At 35.1% G+C, this 24,273-nt stretch overlaps 1 protein-coding gene across 10 annotated transcripts in view; it reads left to right on the top strand.

The window, feature by feature from the left end:
- LOC106152448 (potassium channel subfamily T member 2) overlaps nucleotides 1-24,273 on the top strand; it is a 102,361-nt gene that overhangs the window by 10,030 nt on the left and 68,058 nt on the right. For 6 of the 10 annotated variants that reach the window (XM_087010062.1, XM_087010060.1, XM_087010057.1 and 3 more), the window contains 9 exons: nucleotides 12,919-12,998; nucleotides 13,655-13,751; nucleotides 17,965-18,054; nucleotides 18,995-19,103; nucleotides 21,099-21,173; nucleotides 21,461-21,544; nucleotides 22,360-22,454; nucleotides 22,903-23,086; nucleotides 23,846-24,010. In XM_087010062.1, the coding sequence (XP_086866188.1) occupies nucleotides 12,919-12,998; nucleotides 13,655-13,751; nucleotides 17,965-18,054; nucleotides 18,995-19,103; nucleotides 21,099-21,173; nucleotides 21,461-21,544; nucleotides 22,360-22,454; nucleotides 22,903-23,086; nucleotides 23,846-24,010 (979 nt within the window). Of the gene's footprint in view, nucleotides 1-55; nucleotides 239-12,918; nucleotides 12,999-13,654; nucleotides 13,752-17,964; nucleotides 18,055-18,994; nucleotides 19,104-21,098; nucleotides 21,174-21,460; nucleotides 21,545-22,359; nucleotides 22,455-22,902; nucleotides 23,087-23,845; nucleotides 24,011-24,273 lie in introns of those variants that run through there. The other 4 variants (XM_087010059.1, XM_087010065.1, XM_087010066.1 and 1 more) reach the window with 4 other exon arrangements.

The following is a 24,273-nucleotide window of genomic DNA, read 5'->3' as shown; positions in this document are numbered from 1 at the left end:
CAATTTAAGTAAAGAGTCAAGAAATATGAAGATCCTCACACTCTTTTCGACAGCCGATCTTGAAATTATTATTAACCAGCCATTTACTGAAAGTGAGGCCAGATGTTGTGAAGTAGCAGATTTCAATTCCTGCAGCAATGGAAAGCGACGTGTTTTCGCGGACTGTCCCGCCCTTGCCGCCTAGATACAGGTTTAGAGATCTGATTTGGGGAGACCATGCCCTCTCTGATGATGACAGGTGAGAGAGAGTCCATTTTGCTCTTATAGTTGAACGCGTGCATATATCTTGTAAAATGCTTGAAATGCTGGTGACATTACGCTAAGTGACACAGACAAATGACAATAACATGTCGCCACGTTCATTACCTGGTGTCCTTTGACATCTTTTATTATTAATATGTGCTAATGAAAAATAACTCGCCTTGGTCTTGCAGCATATAAGCCGACTGCGTTATTCCCTCTAGGCAAGCCCGGGGGTGTTTTATTGTCTTGTTTGCATACTGTATGTCTACTTAGGCATTGATTTTTTTCCTCAAATGATAATAATTAATAAAATTAAAAATTGATATGAGCTAAAGGAGATGGAATAGAGATAAAAGCCACACAGGTCCAGCCATAAAGTGAATTTAAACAAAATGAATTATTAAGTATTTATAATTATTGCAAAGTGAGGCATATTATCATTTTGCTTTAAAAAAATTAAATACTTATGTATGTAGCACTGTAATAAGGAGGGATTTTTGTTTTTGGTTTGATTAAATTTAATTTTGAACAGCAAAGTGATAAATAAATAGATGAATAAATTAATAAAAATGGATAGGTAATATAATTAGTAAATGAAATAAAAAAAATAAAGATCATGCCTTAAAAAGAAAATATGTCAACAGCTTCTAACATGATTTGCACAGAGTGCACACAGATTAGAAAAATTTAGATATAGATATACCTTATATTTAAAAACAGTCTTAGACCGCATTCTCAATGAATTGAGCCAGGCTTTACAAATCCTGAGAACTAAAAATGGCGGACGTACATAAAAGAAAAACCGCCTAATCTTTTAATAGTCTCTCCTCCTCTCACACGCCTCCCCACACGTTGTCCCTGCGGGGTACAGTAATTAAATCTCGGCTCCGTTCGCCATGCGGAAGCTACCTGAGAAATATTAAGTGCGCATGCTCTTCAGTTAAACTCGTGGTGAAGAAAGCATGGCGGCTGAAGGCGATCGAAGGAAAAAAGCTCTTCTGTTCTATTATCTTTCAAAACAGAGACGAAAAAGGAATGAATTTGCCCGTAGAGCAGCAATAAATCGACTATCTACGGAGATAATATCACCAGAGATATTCACGGAGATATTCATGTTCGGAGCCGAGATTTAATTACTGTACCCCGCAGGGACGACGTGTGGGTAGGCGTGTGAGAGGCGGAGAGACTATTAAAAGATTAGGCAGTTTTTCTTTCATGTACGTCCGCCATTTTTAGTTCTCAGGATTTGTAAAGCCTGGCTCAATTCGTTGAGAATGCGGCCTTACTTTAATATATTCTGTGTATTGTATTCTATATGTGATACTGGAACAAACTCCAGGAAAAAAATGTTAGTTGGTATGTGATATCTTGATATATTTATTATATATTAATGTAATTTGATTCATATCAATTTAAAAGGACATATCATGCCTTTTGATATCAGCACAGGCATTCAATGAATAATTCAAGAGAAAATAAAAATCTACACTGTCCCTTTAGGCTTTATAACATTCAAGGGGATATTAAGTAAACGATAAACTCAGTCCTTCAGTTGATTATCTGATTTCTGGAGTAGGTCAGACAAGAGGAATTGATACGTCTATTCCCAAAACATGTTAGGCAATCATATTTTGACATTTCAGAGTACTTGTCTTAGTTCATTCTTCTGTTACTCTGGGCTCAGTTAAATTTTTGCCACTTGGGGATTTTAAAGGAAAGGCAATGATTTCAGACAGTATTTTGTCTAAGGCTTGGATGGATGATTTACTGTCTAAAATCCTTGTAATCCATAGTCAACAAGTAGAATATGAACAGTTTTTGGGGCACAGAACATTATAAGTTTTTGTTACTGAAGTAACTGAAGATCATTATCATTACAATAAAATGCATTTCCGCACAAATTGCATATCTTGCATATCTTGTATGCATTTGTAATGAGAAAATCAGGTTATTTAATGGGTTTGATTATATAATTAGCTTAGTGGCATGTTTGTCACCTATCAGTTAAAAAAAAAAAATAATACATCACCTTATTCAGGATGACATAAAGAGAATGGTTTTCAGAATTGCAGGTCTAGTTAATTTCAACACATCTTGTTTATAATTGAAGGTTTGCACTCATCACATGGATTTGCTTGCTTCTCCTATTTGGTATGGCAATAAAAGCCTTTCCATCATCGATCTATATTAAAGCTGTCATATATTTTTGCTTCTGCAATTATCTGATAGGTTATGATTCTTTTGTATTGGTCTTACCATTCAACTGAGAAGTCTAGAACTAACATGACCTGTAAGATGATGACTTTCAGTATGATCTTTTCATAAAATTTCACTTGCCAGTATGGTATCAGTGTAAATTATAGCACATATATTCTATGTACAAACATTTATTAAGGTTTAAATCTTTAGCATCTTTTAAGTCATTTTTAAGATGGCATGACTTTAGTTAACCCATTGCTTGTATTGATGAAATTTAACAATCTGTCTAGATTTCCATTTATTTTGAATTTCTCAGCACCTGGTGGAGTGTTATTTTGTGTAAAAGGTCCATTTTATGTCTCCAAGCCCATTTTTAGTTCATTATGTTCATTCAGAAGCAAACACTTGTAAAACGGATTGCAAAATTCTAAAGAACAGAAATATAACAATGACTAGTAGGCTGACATTTCTGTCCTTTTATTTGAGTCCTAAATACATTACCAGTTGCAAGGTGAATGATGAATGTAATATCCATTGAAACTGAATAGTGATGTTTAGAAACCTTGACTGCTAATACACCGTTAGGCTCTCTTGTAGTGTACTGAATCATTTAAAATGCTACAACCCAGGGACTACTGGGAAAATTTGCTTCTTTTAAATTTATAAAGTGTATCGATTGTGTAGAAAATTAAGCAGGCAAATCTGCAAAGTAGTCAGCTAGAGGGCGGCACTCCAAGAGCACGTGCAGTCAGCCACTCTGGAAAAAGACAAAATTACTGAAGGATAATACAAAATATTTTTTCGTTTGGAAAACGTAAAAGGGAGTTGGATTCATTTGGAATTGTAGTCCATTCTTTTGCCCTTAGATAACTGTTCGTCTTGGAATTTTCATTAGAATTTGTGTCGAACCTTCTGACTTACATTTTTTCCTCCAACAGACCCTAATCATCCAAGAGAGTCTTTAGAAATGCTGCCGGTCACTGGGTGATGTCATATGAGACCAAAAAATATTACTGGAATTGTAGTGTACCTTCAAAATGTCATGGGTGCAAAGTGGTATTGTAAGTAGAGCCTAAAGCTTAGATCAATAATTGAATAGCGATGTGACACTTCGGTGGTAATGTTACATGTGATTCCAGATGTTATGTCACACCAGTAACATGATGCATATTTGATTTCTTGACCATGTTGTGAAATATTCATGGCATAATGTAGTCAATATCTATGACTATGGTCAATCTGTGCAATTAACTTTTCAACTTATTGGCCATTCGGACTGGTCAGGGGCGTAACCAGACCTTTTAAAATTGTACGCACAGAATTTTAAAATTCCCAGGTATAGCTAAATGTAGATCGACTTACGCAAAAGATGAAGGGCAGTTTAAATTATATGTGCCAAATATAATAGCTTAGTTTTCACCGTTTATAAAATCATTACTTAAAGTTTAAAATATTCCCTCAATATAATTAAGTTCCAGTAAATTATTTCACCCAGAACCAACGCTTTTTCCGGGATTGGGGTACAGGCCATACATAATTGCCATCTGTATCTTACTTCAAAATTTCAGGGCCTCAAACTTTTCCAAAAGCCGTGAGCGGGGGTGGGGGTGGTGTAAAAATTAATGGAATCTTTTTTTAATAATAAATTTCATTGGGAAAGTGGGTTAAAAATAATTGATACCGATCTCCCGTCACGCTCTTCCACGAAAGAACGCCCTTGTATGAATATAAAAATTGCCTTCTCGTCTCGCTCGGATCGCGAACGATCTCTGGCTGATGATCTTCTGCGAACGAAGTCCATTGAACGATTGAGAAAATTGCTTTCTCTTTTCGCTCAGATCATGCTCGATCTCCTTCTGAAGATACGAAAATTGGCTTCTCATCTCGTCCAGTGATGACAGCGGCCATTCAATTGGCAGCTGGAGGGCTCGCTGAAAAAAGCCTTGCTTAGAATGGTATATTTATTGAACTAGGGGCTTACTGACACAAACTTTGAAAACATATGCAAATTATGCCCGCTTGTATCAAGCTAAATTCTAAATAACGGTGAGGCACCTTTGTTCGATGTGGTTTGTTGCGGTTATCCCGAGTTGTCAGAAAATAATCTTAAGAACAGTTGATCGTTGTAGGATTCTTACACCTTCTTGCTATCCATGGCAGGGCCGTAGCCTCCGGGGGGCAGGGGGGGCAGCTGCCCCCCCCCCCCCTGGAAATTGGGGTGCAAAAAAATGATCGCAAAGGTAAAAAAAATAATTGCAAAGTTTGTATCAATTCTGTGAGAAAAGGCACTCATGGCCACTATACAATCATTCAACAATCTGTTTACAAAGGTGTACTGTGTACAACTCAGTTTATGCCAAAAAGCTCACCCTCCGTGTTGTGTGAAAAAAATGACTGTACTTATGGCAAAATGAACCCACAATTTCTGACTTCTGATTGACTAATAAATAACATTTAAAATGCACCAGAATGCAGTATTATACATACAGTTTTTAAAAATTTTCCACACCGTGGGAGGGGGGCACCCCCTCCCCCCTAGGGGGCTTCGCCCCCTCGTGTCCGCTTACTGCCCCCTCCCCCCCCCCCCTGGCATTTTGCTCAGGCTACGGCCCTGCATGGTCAGCTTAATGATGAATCTTCTAAAAGTTGAACTTATATATGGTATCATCCAAAATCAAACAATTATATTACAGGATAAAGCTCTGTTTGTTTGTGAAAATTGCCCATATCACCCTGTTAGTTTAGAGGGTTAAGCTGGGTCAAGTCCGTGTCAAAATTCTTTAGAGCTTTGCAGGAAATATTTTTTTGTTTCTCTGGCTCCTGATAAAGCCCGTTGTCCAGATTTTATCTAGTGTCCCCAGGTCTGCTGGAGCTGCTCTTTGAAAATAACACAGGTAGATTTTTATCTGAGATAAATCTCGCCAGCGAGTGTGCATTCGACACACTTAAGACAAAGGCTACCTGAGAGTTGAAGGGCTGAATGCCTCCAATTAAGAGGCAAAGGAAGATAGGACTTCTGGAGGTAGCTAGTATTGTTTATTTACCTCAGTTCTGTGAAAGCAAACGAGACGGGGGGCGTCAGAACAATGGTGCGTATACGATTCATACAGAAGATTTGTACATTCAGGTGACTCTAACTTGCAATCGAAGAGGATTTTCGATTATTTTTCGTGAAAAATACACTAAATTTATAGAGAATAATATCATGATTGGCTAAAAAAATTGTACGCACAGTGCATCCGTGCGTATGCCTAGTTACGCCCATGCTGGTCACCACCTAAAACACCAAATAAAAAGAAATAGAATGCTTTTATAGAAAAAAGTGTAATGGCCATATCGGACCCCTAATTTCAGACATTCTAGAAAATCTTCTAGTACTGGTCCAAACAAAATTAACTGGCTGCTGGCGTAGGACCAGTGCCTAATGTCCCATACTGCCAGTTTGTTGTAAGCTAGACCAGTCCCAGAACAGCTGGGCCCGAACAGCTAACATGAGATATAGCATAGATTGGAGCTGTAATGAATTAAAATGGCTAGTACAAAACAATGACTCTAATTTGTATTGCGGTATTTAAAATCTATAACCAGGAGGCCTTGTTTTTGCTAAAACACGAGTCAGCATGATTGTGCTCTGCTGAGTGGTTAATGTGCCATCAGAGCAACGTAAACCAACAGTTATGGACATGTTAAGCTTTGGTTGGAGATAAAAAATCCATAATTTCTGCTGGAAATGTTCACAGCTGGATTGTTCTCTTGTTGGGGGAATGATTTGACTTTTATGACTGGGAGAACATTGTGATCTAGTGTAGAGATCATTCTAAGCCTAGACAATATTTTTTCAATGCAGAAGTTTTAATATTTTTTTTAGATGTAAAGTTAATCTGTGAAGTATCTTTTGTCTCTCTTTTGCTAGGCTTGCATTGTTTTTTTTGGAAACTGATTGAATTGTATTATTGATGAAACTCTGACATCTAGATTGAACAAGGGCTGCGTTATGTACACAACTAAGAACTTGGTGGTTATGATGGAGAAACATGCATTTTTCAAATAATTACACTATCGCATGAAAAGAAAAAATGACTGTAGTTCAGTGCTTGAGATGGAAGAGAGATTTTTGAATGTGATAATGCATCCATAGATCTTCTTGGAACCTTGATTAATTTATTGTTCTATATGAAACATGATGCTGTGTCATTTATGTGACCTGTCGCTGAAACCATTTTCTTGATGAATGTATTGATTTTGCTCACATTTCTGGAAATTTCTGTTTGCTTGTGTTTATAGGTAATATAATTATCCAAATACTTTAGTTGTGTGACAGCTCGTAAGCTTTGAAGTGTTTTGTCTCTTTACAAATTGTGACCTTTATTTAGCACCTTCTGAGTTAGTTTTGAGCCCAGACATTTTGCTAGGGTTTGAAAGGCACATCGTTCAATTAGCCATGATATCAACCAATTAACTTAAAGAAAAGATTAAAAAAAAAAAATGCTTGTTATAAATGTAGAAGCAGATGCATAACTTATTTTGATAGGCCTAAAAATTAGTCACCAGGATAATTTGGAAATGGCCTCAACCTGATGCAAAAGGATAAATGGGCTAGTGCATGCATGCTTTTCAAACCTGCATCTTTGTTGTGCTTCTGTATAAGACCATGGTATTGTTCTGCATTTTGTTTGAATTCCCAGTGAGCATCCGTCCCATAGACCTACCATGTCATTTTTTACTCACCATTTCTTTGATGATAATGGGGATGAACCAAGGTGAGTATGGAGATCTGAGGCCTCGTAAGCTGGACAAAATGACTTGGGTACTATAAAGACACTTAAACTTTTGTACTTGCACCATTGCCTTTTTACAAACTAGGAAAACAGATGAAGAAGAAGAAGAAAAAAAGCTTGCCTCATGGTACTGGTACAAGAGACAGCAACTGCCACTGAACTTTTTTGTTTTTTTGACAAACAAAAACATTATATTGGTTGCTTTTATCCTCAATCTGTAGCTTATGATGTCTTTCTAGGTTGAGGTGTTTTCTCTTTTTGGAGGCTTTCTTTTATTTTCCAGAAAAATGAAGCTTAGATTGTTCTAGTGTTTCCACAAAGTGTTGGCCTTTGCTGTTTCTATCTCTGAGTATTTCAGCTCTAGATATATAGCATCTGCACGTAGATCATTTTATTGTCAGGTTGCATGACTACTTTTTTGTGTTTTGTCATAGTTTGCAGGCACAGCTAAAATGAGAATGGCCAAGGCCTCCCTGCACACAAAAACAAATATCTGTTTTGTCCGAGTTCACAGGCATTGCTAAAAGTGAGAATGGCTTTATTTAGTCACCACTGCACATGAAAGACTTTTGTCAATAAGCTTATTGGAGGTAGAGGGTGATTCTTAATCTGATTATTCTGACCTGTGCTACCTGTCACCATCACACCAAGTCACATTGTCATTTTGTTTTAGCTGAGACAACAGAGTCTGATCATCTTGTCCTGATGCAACACAAAGAGACTATGGATTTTGTGTCAACTGATCTGTTCTGCATCCACAGTTAAACACAATGTAGCTGTGGAAGCATCCATCAGATGTGAATCTAAATGAAGAGATTTCCTCACTGGAATTACCTTTTCCCCTGTGAGCTCAAATATCCCCTAACAGCCCATTAAAAATATGTAGCTATTATTTTGTAGATCTGTTGTTTTCGATATCATAAGACTTATGCTTTATGTGTGTAAGAGTGTCTGGTTTGCTTGGTAGTGTTCTGTGAGCTTCATAAAATCATGGAAGAAATAAAAGAGCTAGGAGTTGACTGCCTGTCCTGTCATGAAGATCAATTGAAACAACTTATCTTGTTGTTGCAGTAATGCTCTCCTAACTTCCAAGTTGTACATTAGATTAAGAGAAGCCACAAAACAGCTGTGTTCAGGAAAGAGCCAGAGTGTTCTGCAGCAATGAATATAGGCAGAACTGGGTGCGTTCTGGGAACTTGTTTTCAGGCAAACACTGGGATCATTTAAGGCAAATTCATAAGCAGTGAACCAAATCATTTGAATTTGTTCAAAACGAGAAGTCAATATCGAGAAGTCAATATCGTACATTTTCCATAGCCAATTTAGCATATGTTTCTTATTTTGCTAAGTAATTCCAGTGTTAAAATAGTATTTTAACAGGTAGTGGTGGTTTTAATGCGGGTCCCTGGTGGATAGTATTGATGAAATGTATGACATTATTGGCAGGAACATGTTGGTTTGGTGCAACCATCTGATCAGTAATAGGGAGACAAGAGTTTATACATTCCTAGATGTGGCAATGGCAAGTCACACAACATTGGAGCAGAATGCATATATATATAATATCTCACTATTTGTGGAAGGTGCAACCAATTTTCTGGTTGTTGACAAAAGTGAGATACATATTTAGTTGTCATTTGGTTCCCGTCCTCTTTGTCAGGAAAAAATACACTATACATGGTACTAAGGTACCAAAAAAAAGTACCAATTTATAGTCCTGTTTTATAAAGATTAAAAGCTGAGACTGCTATGATTTTAGTTATTTAGATTGAGTTAAGCACAGAACCATAATGGCAGTTTGTCTATAGATATTTTGGCCTTAAGACCAAGCTATTTGTCTTGACACCCAACTTTTACTCTGAGCAGTGAAAATAGCTGTTGTAAGGTATGTCGAACACCATATTAAGTTTTAGTCATTTGACTATAAAACACTCTTACTTTTTGTAGTTGGTTATTTGTGCTCAGAAATGCACCAGTAGTTGACTGTCTGAGTTCAGACCCAGTTTCACAAAAAAAAAAAAAAAAAAAAAAAAAAAAAAAAAAAAAAACTTGAGTCAGTTCAGTGGCTAACATCTTTGTTACCAATGTTTCATGGTCATATGCACACATCTTACCCTATCAGAAACAGTGTTATGTGCAGCAATCTTGTAGACCCATGAACACTTTCTTAGCTAGGGAACTGACTTACTAGTATATTTTTAACTGGGCCAGAAATCCCTGCTATAAGCCTAAAATCGAACTTGTGATTCAATTCTTTTGTGACACTGGCTCCAGTATTCCTGGTATCATGTCTGGCTCGGGTTTCCTATGTCTCAGTATAGACAGAGTTTGCTTGAAATGACAAATGGTGCCATTATGTTTTGACTACCCAGGTTCTCCACCTATGTAATAAATGCCCTGATATTAGGTCAGATATCCAAGTTCTAAGCCTTTCATCCTGATTATTGTCTTGTCAGATTCCAGACTCCATTAATTCTCTCTCAGTGATGTTTTTTGTCCATATTTGTACATATTTGGAAGTGCATCATATTTTTTCAGCATCCGTATTTCATGCAGAATTTGATATTGTGTGTATGTATGATTTATTTAAACTTATTGATTGGATAATTGCTGTGGTATTATGCTTTGGATTAGCTGTATAATTAACAGTTTGTGTAGGCCATCAAAATGAAACATTTAATGTCACACAATAAGTTATTGGACAACTGAAAACATGCACATTGATCAGTGCTTGACTATCTTGGTAACACACAGTGTAGTTGGTAAACTACATGCATTGGGATTGGCTGCAGACCTCCGTAACAAGGATTGAAGAGATTTAGTCTGATATGATTACCTGAAGTCACGATCAGGTTTCTTCCTGATCACCATAAAATGGCTAGCTGACTGCACACATTTTCATAATCAACTTTCATGACGATAAATTGGTTTAATTTGACCTGAGCACGATTTGCTAAGCAGCACATTCCCTGTAGATTGCGGCCCTTTAATGATACGTATCTAATCAATTTCTTTTTTCAAGTGATTTCTACTGGCTTGAATACAAGCTACCTTGGAGATGATACATTGTATGTGACATTCATCATGACAGGGAAGCATTTTCATCTTTAAAAGCTCTCTGCTAACTGCTTAAGTCTGGTCCTAAAGGAACCATCTCGATAGAAGTCTGTCCCTGTAGACATGTAACCTAGTATTTTAACCTGATTTTAAAAGAAGTATTGCATATGGCTTCATCTAAAGTGCCTGGTAAATTTCATTTGTGAATGTTGATAAAGGATTCTTTACATGGTTGCTAGTTGCACAGAGGCTTTTTTATTCTAGAAAATCAATTACTACACAAAGGTTAAAGAATTCAATGCATTCAGGATATGAATTTTTTGTCTTGTTTCAAGATCCTCGCAAAACTCTTGATAATTCAATTCTACTTTCAAACCTGATTTCCTATCTGTTTGGCGATACTTATGTCATGTTTAAAGATTCTTGGAAGAGGCTGTTGGCAGCTTCCGTTGTTTCCTTGTAGAAATCCGTATCATATTCATTTGAAATATCATTGTTCTCAGAACTTTTCTTTTTTCTTTGTTGTGTTACTAGCATTCTACTATCGATTGTATCCAATACTCTATGCCTAAGCTTGTTTTATACCTTGAAATAATTTTTATTGACTCAGCTTTGAGCTGTTATTTCTTTCAATGAGAGGCTTTACGTAAGCCTGGTAAGCTTTGGATATCAATATCACATTGCTAGTATGTTTTAGCTGCGTGGCTTCAGTGGAAAAAAAATGATTCACTGACAGCCTTGAGCTGATTAAAATGTACCCGAGTTCAAGCATTTAAAAGTTGATAGCTCATCATGAATACAGCTGAATTTGATTGGGTTTAATGAAGTGTTGGGTTTAATAATAGAAAGGGACTTTCATATGGCCTGCATGTGGCCCACTTAATTGTGGTGTTTTACTGTATGTTTACTAGTAGTTGTACACTAGTATATCTTTAATATCTAAAATTAAGAAATTTTGGATTCTCTGGAAAACTGCCTCTTGGTATCAAACAAATTTCATTTCTTAATTCACAGGACAGTTAAGCCTGTTACAGATGGGCACATTTGTGAAATGTGGATATATTTTTCTTTTTTTAATGTCATACAAATTGAGACATTGTGTCAGATGGTTAATATCTTCATTGAGTGCTTTCTTATGTTGCTAGAAATAAGCTCCAATATTTTAAAATGCTGTTCTTTAGAAAGGAGCCAAAAGGGGATTGTTTTGCTGACTGCATGAAAGGCTTTGGTAAAGTCTATGATTATCAAGTGATTTTGTCTGCTTCTAACATTTTTCATTGTAAATAAATGAGAAGGCATGTAAAACAGGAATCTGGTATTTAACTGGTATTTGATACAGTGCCTAATGGCCTGTCATCAAATTGAGAATATTTCTGAATCATTATTTATGCACGCTGAGAGTCACTGTGGTCATTTTTTGCCAAGTTGCCAACCAGGCTTATCCTAATTGATTATCTCTGTCACAAAGGAATTAAGAGCTGTTTTAAGGCCAAAAAAGCTAAACCTTGTATAAACTGCAGAAAAAAACAATTAATCCTGCTGATAGTAGAGAGTGGTGATACGTATAATACATTTGTAGCACAACAATTTTGAATAAAATATTAATGGTCAAAATTTAAATGTGAACTAAATTGCTGAAAATTCAGAAGTTTACAAATTCAAAGATAGAGTAGTGATGTTGAGATCTTTCACACAGTTTTTTAAATAAATGATTAGGAATTTTAGTTTTAAGTGAAGTACTTTACTAGTAGGTAAATTATTGGAAGAAACTTGAAATAATAATGAAAAAAGCCTTAAAGACTGAATCACCAGTTTATTTTCTGGAGTACTATTGTGTATCTTGCCTAAGGTTAGCATGACTTTGTGCTTTTTTTTATTTCTGGATAAACCTTAGTAAGTATTTATTGGAAACTTTTTAAAGAAGAGCTTCTGATAACGAGCTGCGATTTTTGAAAAGTTAAATTATTTTGAGTGAGTGGCTAAATGTATCGTGGTACATGCTTGTAAGGTTAGACTTAGGCTTCATTCACATGCAATGTCTATTTTCTAAATTCTATTTTCTATTCGCGGTATGTCTTATGATCACGGTCTGTGCCCTTAATATCCCGCGGCGTAATTACTGGCAGCGCGAGCCAGTTACTATAAGTTACTATAAGTAACTGGCTCGCGCTGCCAATAATTACGCCGTGGGATATTCAGGACACAGACCGTGATCATAAGATACCGCGAATAGAAAATAGATTTTTAGAAAATAGACTTTCCATGTGAACGAAGCCTAATACTTTAAAATTCCTCTTACTAAGAAATTACTCATCCAAAAAGTTGTGAATAAAATTCACAACTCCTGATCTGTCTGTAATGTATTCATTACTGGTATAACAAGGCACAGAAGTGCTTTAGTAATTATTCAATAGATTTAAACATCAGTTGTTAAATCATCAATTTTTTGTTAGTATTACAGAAAAATATTGATTCAAAACTTTTAAAAGTGTAAGGTTTTTGGAAATGAAATTAAATTTTAAGAAGTGTCTAAAATGATCTCATTTAAAAATTAAAAACAGAGGCATTTGAAATTTCAAAGTAATTACTGTATACAACATGTAATTCTGGTAAATGAATGGTTCAATCTGGTATTTTTCAGAGTGCGTGTGGAGTACTTCACCAATGAGAAGTCATTCAAGGAGAGGCTGCAGCTTTACTTTATTAAGAATCAAAGATCCAGTAAGTCATTCAGACCCTGTTATTCACAGAAACTTCCTTACAATTGTTACCTAATTTCTTAGAATTAGAACTAGCTCTCATTCTAAGAAACCGCAGGTAACCTTTTATATTGCAGCTTGAGGCATAAGTTTCAACTACAGATGCCCTGTTTTTTCTTTGGATACTGGTAAAGATAAGATAGTAATTCTTTCCTTACAAAATGCATTTTTACTGTTATTTTGGTAAGTTTATGTAAGTATGAGCTACTATAATTATTCATATTATTATTTATATTTATATCCATTCAAGGCCATTTTGATTATAAAATCTAACTTAAAATGGATTACACTACATAATCTACATTATTAACTTTGCCTTCTGAATGGAGTCATCACTAATCTTTTCTCTTCATGTACAAACATGTTGAATTACTGGGATTAGTCTGGTTTTTGTTTGATTTGCACAATTTTAGAAAAATTCTTTACTGCATCGTCTTACATTACCAGTAACCGCAATGGAAAGTCTAACCAAAACCTTTTCACAAAAGAGAATATTGATTTCCTAATGAATAGATAAATATTTTTCCTAAGAACAATAATGTTATGAATTATTTTTGTAGATCACCTTGGTGAACATGATATGATATTTATGTTGAAAACCTATATATTTCTCTTTAGGTCTGCGCATTCGTATTTTTAATTTGGCCATCAAGTTATTGACTTGTGTGCTCTATGTTGCCAGGGTGATGACAGATGACCCGCGAATGAATTCATGGTACCATGTACTCAATATATGTTTTGGTGTAACTCTGATGGCAATTCATCTGTGTACTAGTAGTTTGCTGATCATGATCATAAGTTTAAACTTTTTCTCTTTCTGAGGAAGGTCATGGTGTGAACAAAAATTATGTGAGGCCATCAAGTTATTGACTTGTGTGCTCTAGCTATATACTAGTAGGTTAACTTCAGTTTGGATTTGGGTGTAGAAAGCAGAAAGTTGAAACTTATGGTCATTATGTTTAGGTGTTATTAGTTAGATGATGTGTAGATAATACATGTACGTGGAGTGTCTTGTATGAAAGCATGTTATACCTGCCACTTCTTGGTATTATAATATTTGGTCTTATTGCTGTTTTCATTTTTACTTTGTTTTTTTTTTTTTTTTTTTTTGTTTGTTTTTTCATCACTCATCTTCATATGTTGTGCAGTAAATTCAAGGAAGAGGGGGTTTGTTGTTGTGTTAACATTATAATCCCATTTAATCAATTGTAAAATACTTTTACGTTTAGTATATAACCCCTATCCCGAGGATCAAGTTCTTCTATTTGTCTGCCTGCCTGTTGGTCTGTTTTCTTCTCCATTTGTGGCTATCATTACGTGATGCCATGTATTTCTACATTCTAGTTTAGTTTCAGAAAAGCTGTGCATGTAAATCTACTTCAGCATGTGAGTTGTACAGCTTTGTAGACTATGGTGTAGGCCTGCATCTTTCTGTTTGTGTTACAGTATAGTGGACCACCTTACAGATATTCAGAATAAAGGAATTTCATTGCATTCTTAGGCTAGATTTGTGATTGATTTACCTTATTCTCATTTACATCACTGAGGTTGCTATAGAATTTTACTAAACCAGCATAGGTTACTGAACCTGATAACTCAACCATGTTATATACTAAAACCATCATATATATACTAGACCACTATGTCATGTGGGTAGACCTTGCATTGGTCAAGGTCAGCCCTATTTTCCATTTCACTTCAGAATGAGTTGTATGTATCACATTTCTGTGATTGATGTATTAATTATATATTAGACATTATTTTGCAATGTGTATTTAACATTTATGTTGACCAGCAAGATATTATTGGGTGAAGCCGTCGTTCAGAAGATCACCATTACATTAGCTCAAGCATGCAATCGTAATGACTCCATTGTATATCTGAAATGATATATCATGATACTAGGTGTTATTAGTAAAGGTGATTCATCATATAGACAGTTAATTTACATTCTTTATATAGTTCCTATTTTGGTGATTCTGAATATGTCCAATTTTAAAGTGCAACCTTTTTCAAATGATGTGTTACTTTGTATGTAGCCAGAGCTTTGAAATTGTACCAAACTGTAAATGATGCATGCAAGCCATTTCTTTGAAAAATATTTGTAAATTGGCCATCAATTGGAGAATGTTTTCTGTTGACTCGGCATGAGATTTCCAGTTTTCCAAAATCAGATTTTCAGATACATGTTAATTAACTGCAACTTGTTGGATTTTGCAAAAGAAAACTGTGTATTATTTATTTTTCAGTTTAGTTTTAATCATTGGTGTAACTGTTTTATAGAGTGCATTCAGAAAAGAGGACTAACAGATCTGCGAATCAAATATGGCAGTCACTAAAAAGCTTGCCGCTTAATTTCCAATTAGACATTGAATAGACTCCCTGCGGGGATTATGCAACAAACGTTCAAGTCGGTCAGCCATATTTGATCTGCGGATCTGTTAGTCTGCTGTTCTGAGTGTGCTCATAGGCTTCTAACCATGAAATTGTGTGTGATGTACATTTATGAGCTGTCTGCCTTGCTGCTGTGTTTATGATCTGTTCATGTATGTAATATGTATATTTCATGTTTACGCAACATTTTGCTGAGATGGCTTCATTATTATCTGTAATGACCCATTTCCATGTTCTGGCAGCAACTTTTGACAGAATGTCAATTTCTGTAATGTTGTGTTGATAGAACCACCAATAAAATGTCCATCATATTAAGCCGTTATCAAGCAGTCATCAATAATTCGAGATGCCTCACATACTTAGTAATCACCGTAGACTCTGCTGTGTACAAAATTGCATGCGATATCAATTTTGTAGCTAATATTCCTGTCTCTTTTTTTATCGTTGATTGCAAGTACTGGTAATATTCCTGTCTCATTTTCATTGCTGATTGCAAGTAATATTCTGGTGTCACTTTGGTCGGGTTAAATGAAAAGGCTGTCTGAGCCAGAAAAACTTTTGTTTGTAATGTAAGCTTATGTATGGATGAAGTATGAGTTATGTAACTGGTTACAGTGATAGACTGAAGTTGAGTAGACGGCCAAGTATTTGGTTGAATTCACATGAGAAAAAAAGTTCAATTTTACTTCAAATTATTTCCTTGAGTTAGTTTAGTGTCAGCTCCATGGGATTTTGCTGCCAAAATGTATTTTCCTAGAGTAAAGTTCAATCATCTACTCACAAATTATTTCTTCACCCATCCCTGCAGTTGTATTTGATATTTTATTCCATTTTTAAGTTGCTTATTTAATTTATAATGATTGGCCCATCATTATAAATACGTCTGCTGTCATGCAGATTTCCTCATTTTTACACAAGAAAGTGGCAGGGTGTTTTGTATCACGGCCCTGTGCCGTGTATAATACAGACGTTACAAGCTGGTAATGGCTAACCAACAGTGAAAAAGAAAAATGATAACAACACAAGGTACACTTCAGATACATTTTATCTGAATTGGGGAATATAAGAAGCTTTACTTGACATGAATATAATTAAGGTATTTCAAACATGTGAAGAGAATCTCTAGAAATTAATTTGTCAGGAAAATCCCATGGAGTGTACCTTTTAAGCATGCTTTCATTCTTAAAGAAATAGAACAATGTGTCTTTCATAGTTTGGTATATTTTTATCATGATTACCTATACACATTCTCTTTCTTTCTGCAAGACAAGTACATGTACTGTATTTCAATAAGTTGTGTGAAATGACCATGGACATACGTCCCCAACCAAGAGACCCTTTCTGGCAGTAGTTTCCCCTAGTAGAAAACATCACATAAAAGGGGATAAAGTGCTTTGGTACCATACCGTTTTCACTTTCTAAATCTGCGCTGCCTGCCTGCAAAGCAATTATAGTATGGAATTTGCAGCAGATAAATATGTGTTCTTATACCACAAATGATCTCCATTAGGTAGCCTTCATATCTTGAGTTGAATAATTGAAGGCAAATGTAGCATATATTATTGGCTATTCTGTTTTCTGTGTGAGTATGTAGGCATGCAGGTCATTGAAGGGCCATCAGCCAGTTTAATATCTCACTTCTATAAAGTGGTATTCTCTGATAATGGCTTTTGAAGTGTTATTAATAATGCCCAAAATAACTGGAAAGTTCATCAGTGAGATACGCACTTAAGTAGAGCGCAAAATATGCCATTATATTTCAGAATTAGGGAGAAAATATTTAAGTATATTGACGGATGTAATGGCCACGTGTCCTTCAAAATTAGAAATGCCCACAGAAGAAATGCTCTATCTTCAATAATGGTTAATGCTAAAACATCCGTCCTGCTTCACAGAACTTGTATTGATTTCAACTCTGAGATAAATTGACTGGATCATTTAGTTGAACACTATTATTTGCTTAGTCAGGTGGTTTTTAGCTTAAGTCTGATTGTACTCGTGTATTGATAATACATCATGACTTAATTGCAATTCGAAATCCAAATAAATGTACTCCTGTTATAGATGAAAATTAACAACTTCATGGTAACAGTTTGTACAAATGTTTGCTAGAATAATTGGACTGCTTTATGTGGTGCCTAGAAAATACAATACTTGGCGACAAGTTATTTTGAAAAAAAAATGTTGGGGAGGGTATACCTTTAGGAGTCATCCATTTTTATCATCATGTTTACAAGTGTACAAAGAGTAGGCTTGTTTCCATAGAGTACAGGGTGAAAAATAAAAAATGATTACCTTTGTCCAGCATACCCCTGTGGATTGAAGATAATCATTTTATTCTATTTTTATTATTTTTCCATAAGTGTACAGAGGGTATTAACCCTCTCCCTCCCCCACCCCCAGCGTACGGTTTGTGGACTTGTGAAAACAATGATAAAAATGGATGAAACCTTACTCAAAATACTTGAATGTGTATATATGATTATAAGTGAGTATGATACATATCATGTCTAAAATGTCTTTGTGTATTCCAGTATTGATCTCAGTAATTGTGATGCCAATGCCACAAAACATGTCTATATGATCCCGGATATTGAGTTTAGAGAAAATCCAGTCATAAAATGGTGAGAAACACATTGCTTGTATTTATATATTGTTTCACTGAAAAAAGGTCTTGATACATGACTAAAAGACTAAATTACTGTGTGAAAGTCACATGCTACATTATGCTCCACAATCTATGGACTTTGACAGCCAATGGACCTAGGAATCAGGAAGCTATGATAAACAATAGGAAGTTGCTATTATAATCCACAGTTCCTAGTGTTTACCATTGCGCACTGTTTCCTAGGTACTACATTCAGGTGCAAAATCACCATTCACATGATCAAGGTCCATAGATACATGACTCTCGTTGCTTTATCTCTCTGTCAAGAATTGCTCTGTTTTGCCATCTTATCTAGAGGCCATGAGAAATCTTTTCCATAGAAAAATTTCCATTTTGACTTTTATGAAACTATGATCTAAGTGCAAAAAAAATTGCCATTTGACTTGATTGTGTCAATACGGATTATTGGGTATATAGCAAGATCTATACTCTTTCAGAATGTGAAAGATAAAAGGGCACAGGCTCGTAATGAATGCAGTATCTTCATGAGTTGACCCAGAGATGTTGACTTTGTGCATAGCTTATGATTCTTTATTGATAGACTGAATTATCCTTTTGTTGTTGCAAATAATCTACGCCATATGAAATATCATTATTTTCTAAGAAATTCTGTCTTTGATGGACTTGTCACATATTTTGAGTGGTTTAAAATGAATTTAGATTGTGAAGTTTTTATGTTATCCCTGAATTTTCCCTGTACTTGTTTTTAAGTATGTTAAAATTTAACTTTGCTTACAAATTATATAACATTTGAAAAAATGAATATTACTTTCACAGTGTTAAAAAGTCAAAAAGAGCCAAAGCTTCTGCTATCCTCAAAGCTTAAATTTTTTTTTATCTAAAGGATACAATGTATACACTATGTTGTAAATCATGCTTTCCATTTTTTTATTCAGGCAGAACATAATCTGGGTGGAGAGACACAATGTTTTATGGATCATCCAAGTCAGTGTCGCCGTGATCAGTCTGGCAGAGACGTCCCTTGTCACTTATCTGGGCTACAAGGTATTTTTCTCCTCACACGAATTCCATGAATTATTCCACTGCTCTATTAACATTTCATTGGCTCATTGGAGGTGTATTTCATTGGAAGTTGGGCTGGCTTATCTTAGTAAAACTGGTCTCAGTGGTCTTACTGATGATGACTAGCTAGCACACTCCGGGCAGAAAATCCCATTGTAATGAATTGAAAAAAGTCCAAAAATAGATTTAAACTCTTAGACCAAAATTTTGCCTACACTGATCCAAGTTAAAGCAGCAGCAGTAGTCCAATTTAATGAAAAATTTTATCAGATTTGTTTTATAACAAGAAAGACATTGCCCATGCTTCTTCAGACCATGTGAAAAACCAATCACAGACATACAAACTTCTGAAATCTAGGCATTGAGAAGGTTAACCCACTTTAACTGAAAACTTAATGGACTTTGTGGGGCCTTTGCATTTCCTGGTTCTGGCTTTTCTTGTAAATGAATACAAGCAAATTTCTACTGCCTTGTTTTAGTTGTTGATTGCAAATTTAAAAAAAAGTTGATTGCTTCAATTCCCTGCAAGCTGAGCACTGAGCTTTGAGGTCCATATGACCTTGACCTAGTTGTTTTATCAGTGTTTTGTAGGAAGAACCACTCATGAATGTGTGTATTGAGAGAGATCATGAGAATAAAGCCTAATGATAATTAGAGCATTATAACTTGGCTTTGATGGATACACTGTGATCTATTCTAATCTTCATCCGGCAGCCCTTAATCTCTTAGGGGTGCATCTGAGCGTTTCAGCTGGCGACATGCTTTGTCAGGGGTATTTATATGGTTAATTTTTTGTGTTATGTCAAAATCTCCTGGGTTCCATTAGGGCTCTTTTAATGATGGCTAGAACATAAATAATGTAGATTGCCTATTGATTTTTAGTTAGAAAAATTGTCTGATGAAATTGGGATAATGTAGTGCAGACAAACTCCGTCCAGGTTAATTGTCAAAAAAATCAGACAGAGCGTGCTCTCTAAGTTTCTCAGCTTCTGCTTAAATCTCGAGAGTATAAAATAATGAAAGTACAGACCATGATTTGAAAAGTTTTAATTTAATGTGAAAAGAAAAAGGCAATAAGAGTTCAAGTTACAAGTCACTTGGATTTGACTCTGTGATAAATAAAGGTAGTTTGTATACATTTAGAATATGCCTCATAGATATGGTCAATAAGGAATTAAAACATGGCTGAAGATACCAGGAAAATTCATTAATTTCATGTTTGCATGTCAAAGTCCTGTTAATATCTCCTCCATATTGTGCAGCATATAAATGCATTAATGAAGTAACTTGCATTGACAAATACAATATTCAGGTTGATTGATGTTTGGCCAGCTATGGCCACTTTTACATGTATAAATGCCACACTGAAATTAGAATTAATAAGTGGTCATGAGATAAATATGTAAGTCTGCAATTGATTGCGAAGAGTACTGAAATATGACGCAGCCAAACTTGTAATTATAATAAAATAGTTTTGTGGGGTTGCAGAAAGGCCAAACTGACAGCTCCTTTTAGAGAGGTATATATACCTTGACTGTTGCAAGTAACCACAAAACCACAAATACCAGAAACAAAAATTGATCAAATATGTGCATTATTCATTAATATGTAAAAACTCCTTGATGGAAGAAACCAGAGGTCAGTTGATGTGAGGTACATTTAACTTGCAGTCATTAGTAAGTTCACAAGAGCACAGCACCAGCATTTTGAAATCATGTTTTGTCCAAACTGTTGCACATATATAGAATGACCAGCCTATAATTTTATTTCTCTACAATATAGCAAGAACTATTGCTTATGGTTATTTTAATGGGTTCCTTTCACGTTTTTTATCAGGGCTATAACATGGATAAAACACTAGGACAATTATGCTGCCATAGATGTGTTACAGTATAACTACATACAATCCATATATTTCCCATCTGGACATTCTTTGAAATGATTGTTTTCATTCACAAGGTTATCTTTTTGTTTCAGGGCAATATTCTTCAACAGATCCTGTCAGTTGGATTTTTCCTGGAAATCTGCAACACAGTTCCTTTTATTGTCACAGTATGTTCTAAGTCAGCTGTTCTTCTTCTTCTTCTTATTATTTGGCTGTGATTAAATAAATGGGTGCCAACACAACAGATAGAGTGTATAACTATTGGAATATAAAAACCCACTTGTAAAATCTTTGAATGTCTATTTATTTATTTATTTATTTATTTATTTATTTATTTATTTATTTATTTATTTATTTATTGTGAACTAGAAGTTTGTAAAGCCAACTTTGTTGGATGGTTGCTAGAAAAGATGGAAAAAAAAGGAATTAAAAGTGACCTGTCCATATCCTTCAGGTTTGCTGGCCAGACTGGTCTGGGTTGTTTATTCCCGTGTTCCTGAACTGTTGGCTGGCCAAGGATGCTCTGGAAGAAATGTTTGTAAGTGGCAGATTGGTTAAGGGCAACTTGTGGGGAAATGAGGCTTGCTGGGTGAAACTCTGTAGTAGCAGTTCGTATCAATTATAAAGAAATTTACTTAGTTTGAGATTTACAAGTGATATGTATTGGGTTTTTATTTACATGTGTTTAACCTTGGAGATTTAATGAAATTTGATTTACAAGTTAATATCACTGTAAATATAGGTTAAGATTTTGCATATTGCTAAAAGCAACATTAAATTACTGTAATGTGCCATGAATTTTGTACAGAAGAAAATAATTAAAATAAGGAAAAGGTTGTTTTGGTCAAAAGGGCAGTTGCTTAAAACTTTCAGGCATTCAATTTTCATGAAATAATCTTGTTTTGGAATGGAAATTGTCTGTTCGTCGCTAGACCCTGTGTTACTTTTCTCAACAATCTCTGTGTCAATTAACATATTGTCTACAAGGTGAGTGTCAGTAACTGTGAACTGAGAAATATACATACTTTTACACAAGATCTATGTATTGAGGCCATGGTGTGAGTTTACAGTTGGTACATTTGGTTTGCAGTGCAAGATGGCATTGTCATCACCATAATTGGGGTTTCATAAAGAGAATTAAGGGAGCCGCACTGTTGCCCTAGCATATTTTACCTGAGCACTTGTGTCTGGTTTCCAGGTTCATTTTTCAAAAAATGAAACTGGCAGGCAGAAATTATTGTCACTTTTCAAAAACAGACCTGGCAACCAGAAACTAGTGTCATTTTTCAAAAATGATTTTGGCTCCCAGAATGAGAATGGATTTATGAATTTCAAATTAAATATTTTTTTTAGGGTGACCTTCACCTAGTGATGCAAAAGTCTCATTCCGCTCTGTCTCAAAGGATGATGATTCTGTGTGTGACTTTTGCTTGTTTGGTATTTACAAGGTATAGATATATTCTTTTCATCCATTTATATAACACAGTGGGAACTTCTGTGTATATGTAATTTTATTTTTCTTCTTTCATAATTTTTATCAAAATGTTTGTAATCATCTTTTTTTATAGTCTTAAACTTGATGAATTTTTATTTAGATTTTCTTATTGATAAAATGGTGTGATTATGATCAGTTGAAAGTATATTTTTAATAATTTGCGTTTTGTATGAGATTTGCACTCAGTACATCTTATTCAACATATTTTTGATTTGACTTCAGTTGTTTACTTAACAAAATCGTAAAGTCTTTGTTTGTTTTAAAAGCAATATTTTATTAAGATGAGTCATTTAAAATATTTAATCCATATTATTGGCTTTCACCATCAATGTGCATATATATATGTGCCTGTAGTTTGTAGATAATGACAATTTATCAACTTGTCCATTTTCATTCTTCAGCATGTGTGGTATTCAGCACCTTCAGCGAGCAGGGAACCGCCATCTTGATTTGTTTGACTCGCTCTGGTTTGTGGTGGTTACGTTCTCCACAGTAGGATTTGGAGACATCACTCCAGATATCTGGCCCAGTCAGCTGTTCATGATCCTCATGGTGGGCCTGTCATTTGTGGTCTTGCCTATACAGGTAGGTCACTATAGAAGTCACTGATGAGACTTTTTTTTACTTTTGTTGGAATTTCGACTTTTTCAGGGTCATTTGGTTCATTCTTGTGAATGGTGTACCCTAGACCCCAGCCAATTTTTCTACTTTTTCAATGGGGACTGGTCTTGACCCTCATAAGTGCTCATTCACAATGAAACTACTTCTAACTTCTATGTTGATTGATTCAACTCTTGGCGATTGTAATCAGACGAACAGATTAGCATACCTCCTCATGTTGTTGAAGAGAATATAGAAAACTTGGTGTTTATATGAGAGCTTTGGAAACAAGGAGACTTGTAAATCTTTTAACCAGAGTGCATTCAGTGAGAGCCCCGCGGAGTTGAATGGATCTATATAGGAAGGTAGTTTCATTCAGAATTAGCCCTAAGATGGTCTGCTTTTTTGTGGCCATCACTGTAATATTGCAATACATTTTATCTTATAAGTTTGTAACTCATTTCAAGATATTTGGTCAATTTACAGTTCCATTTCAAGATTTTTGGTCAATTTACAGTTCTAGAGCTGTTTTCTTGATCATTAGAACATAAGAATGTGCCAAAAAAAAAAACAAAAAAAAAAAAAAAAAACAGAGAAATATTCAGTTTTGTATAAAATATTCAAAAGTGAGTACAGAAGGTGCTGGGGTGGGTTGGGAGTGGAAGAGGGGTTATGAAAACTTAAAGAAAAGATGAGTTTCTCATCATTTATTCACATTCCCTGCTATACCTGATTGTTTTCCAGATGCAGCAGCTGGCATTCACTTGGATAGAGCGTCAGAAGCAAGGAGTCACATACAGCAGCAGACGTGCTCAGAATGAGCTCCATGTTGTTGTTTGTGCCACAGCACTGCATACTGACACTATCATGGACTTTCTCAATGAGTTTTATGCCCACCCTCTGCTTCAGGTAAACTGAATCTCTTACAAGGCTTCACTGAAACATGGGTATATTAGATCAGTAATAAATAAATTAGAGAATAGCACAAACAGGTATTTTGAACATTTTTAAATCAATTGTTTTGCTGCCTTTTGAGCGCTCTGTGTATGATGAAAATAAATTAGTAAATACATTTTAGAAAAGTATTTGATTTATAATTTTAATATGTAGAGAGGAATAAAGGAAATTAATTAATTTCTGTTGATAAGAAATAGAACTGTAATTTTACTCAG

This window comes from Lingula anatina, chromosome 3, assembly GCF_051362555.1.
Source record: "Lingula anatina isolate TDL-2025a chromosome 3, LinAna3.0, whole genome shotgun sequence".
Classification (NCBI taxonomy): Eukaryota; Metazoa; Brachiopoda; class Lingulata; order Lingulida; family Lingulidae; genus Lingula; species Lingula anatina.
This window is presented reverse-complemented; position numbering and strand designations above follow the sequence as displayed.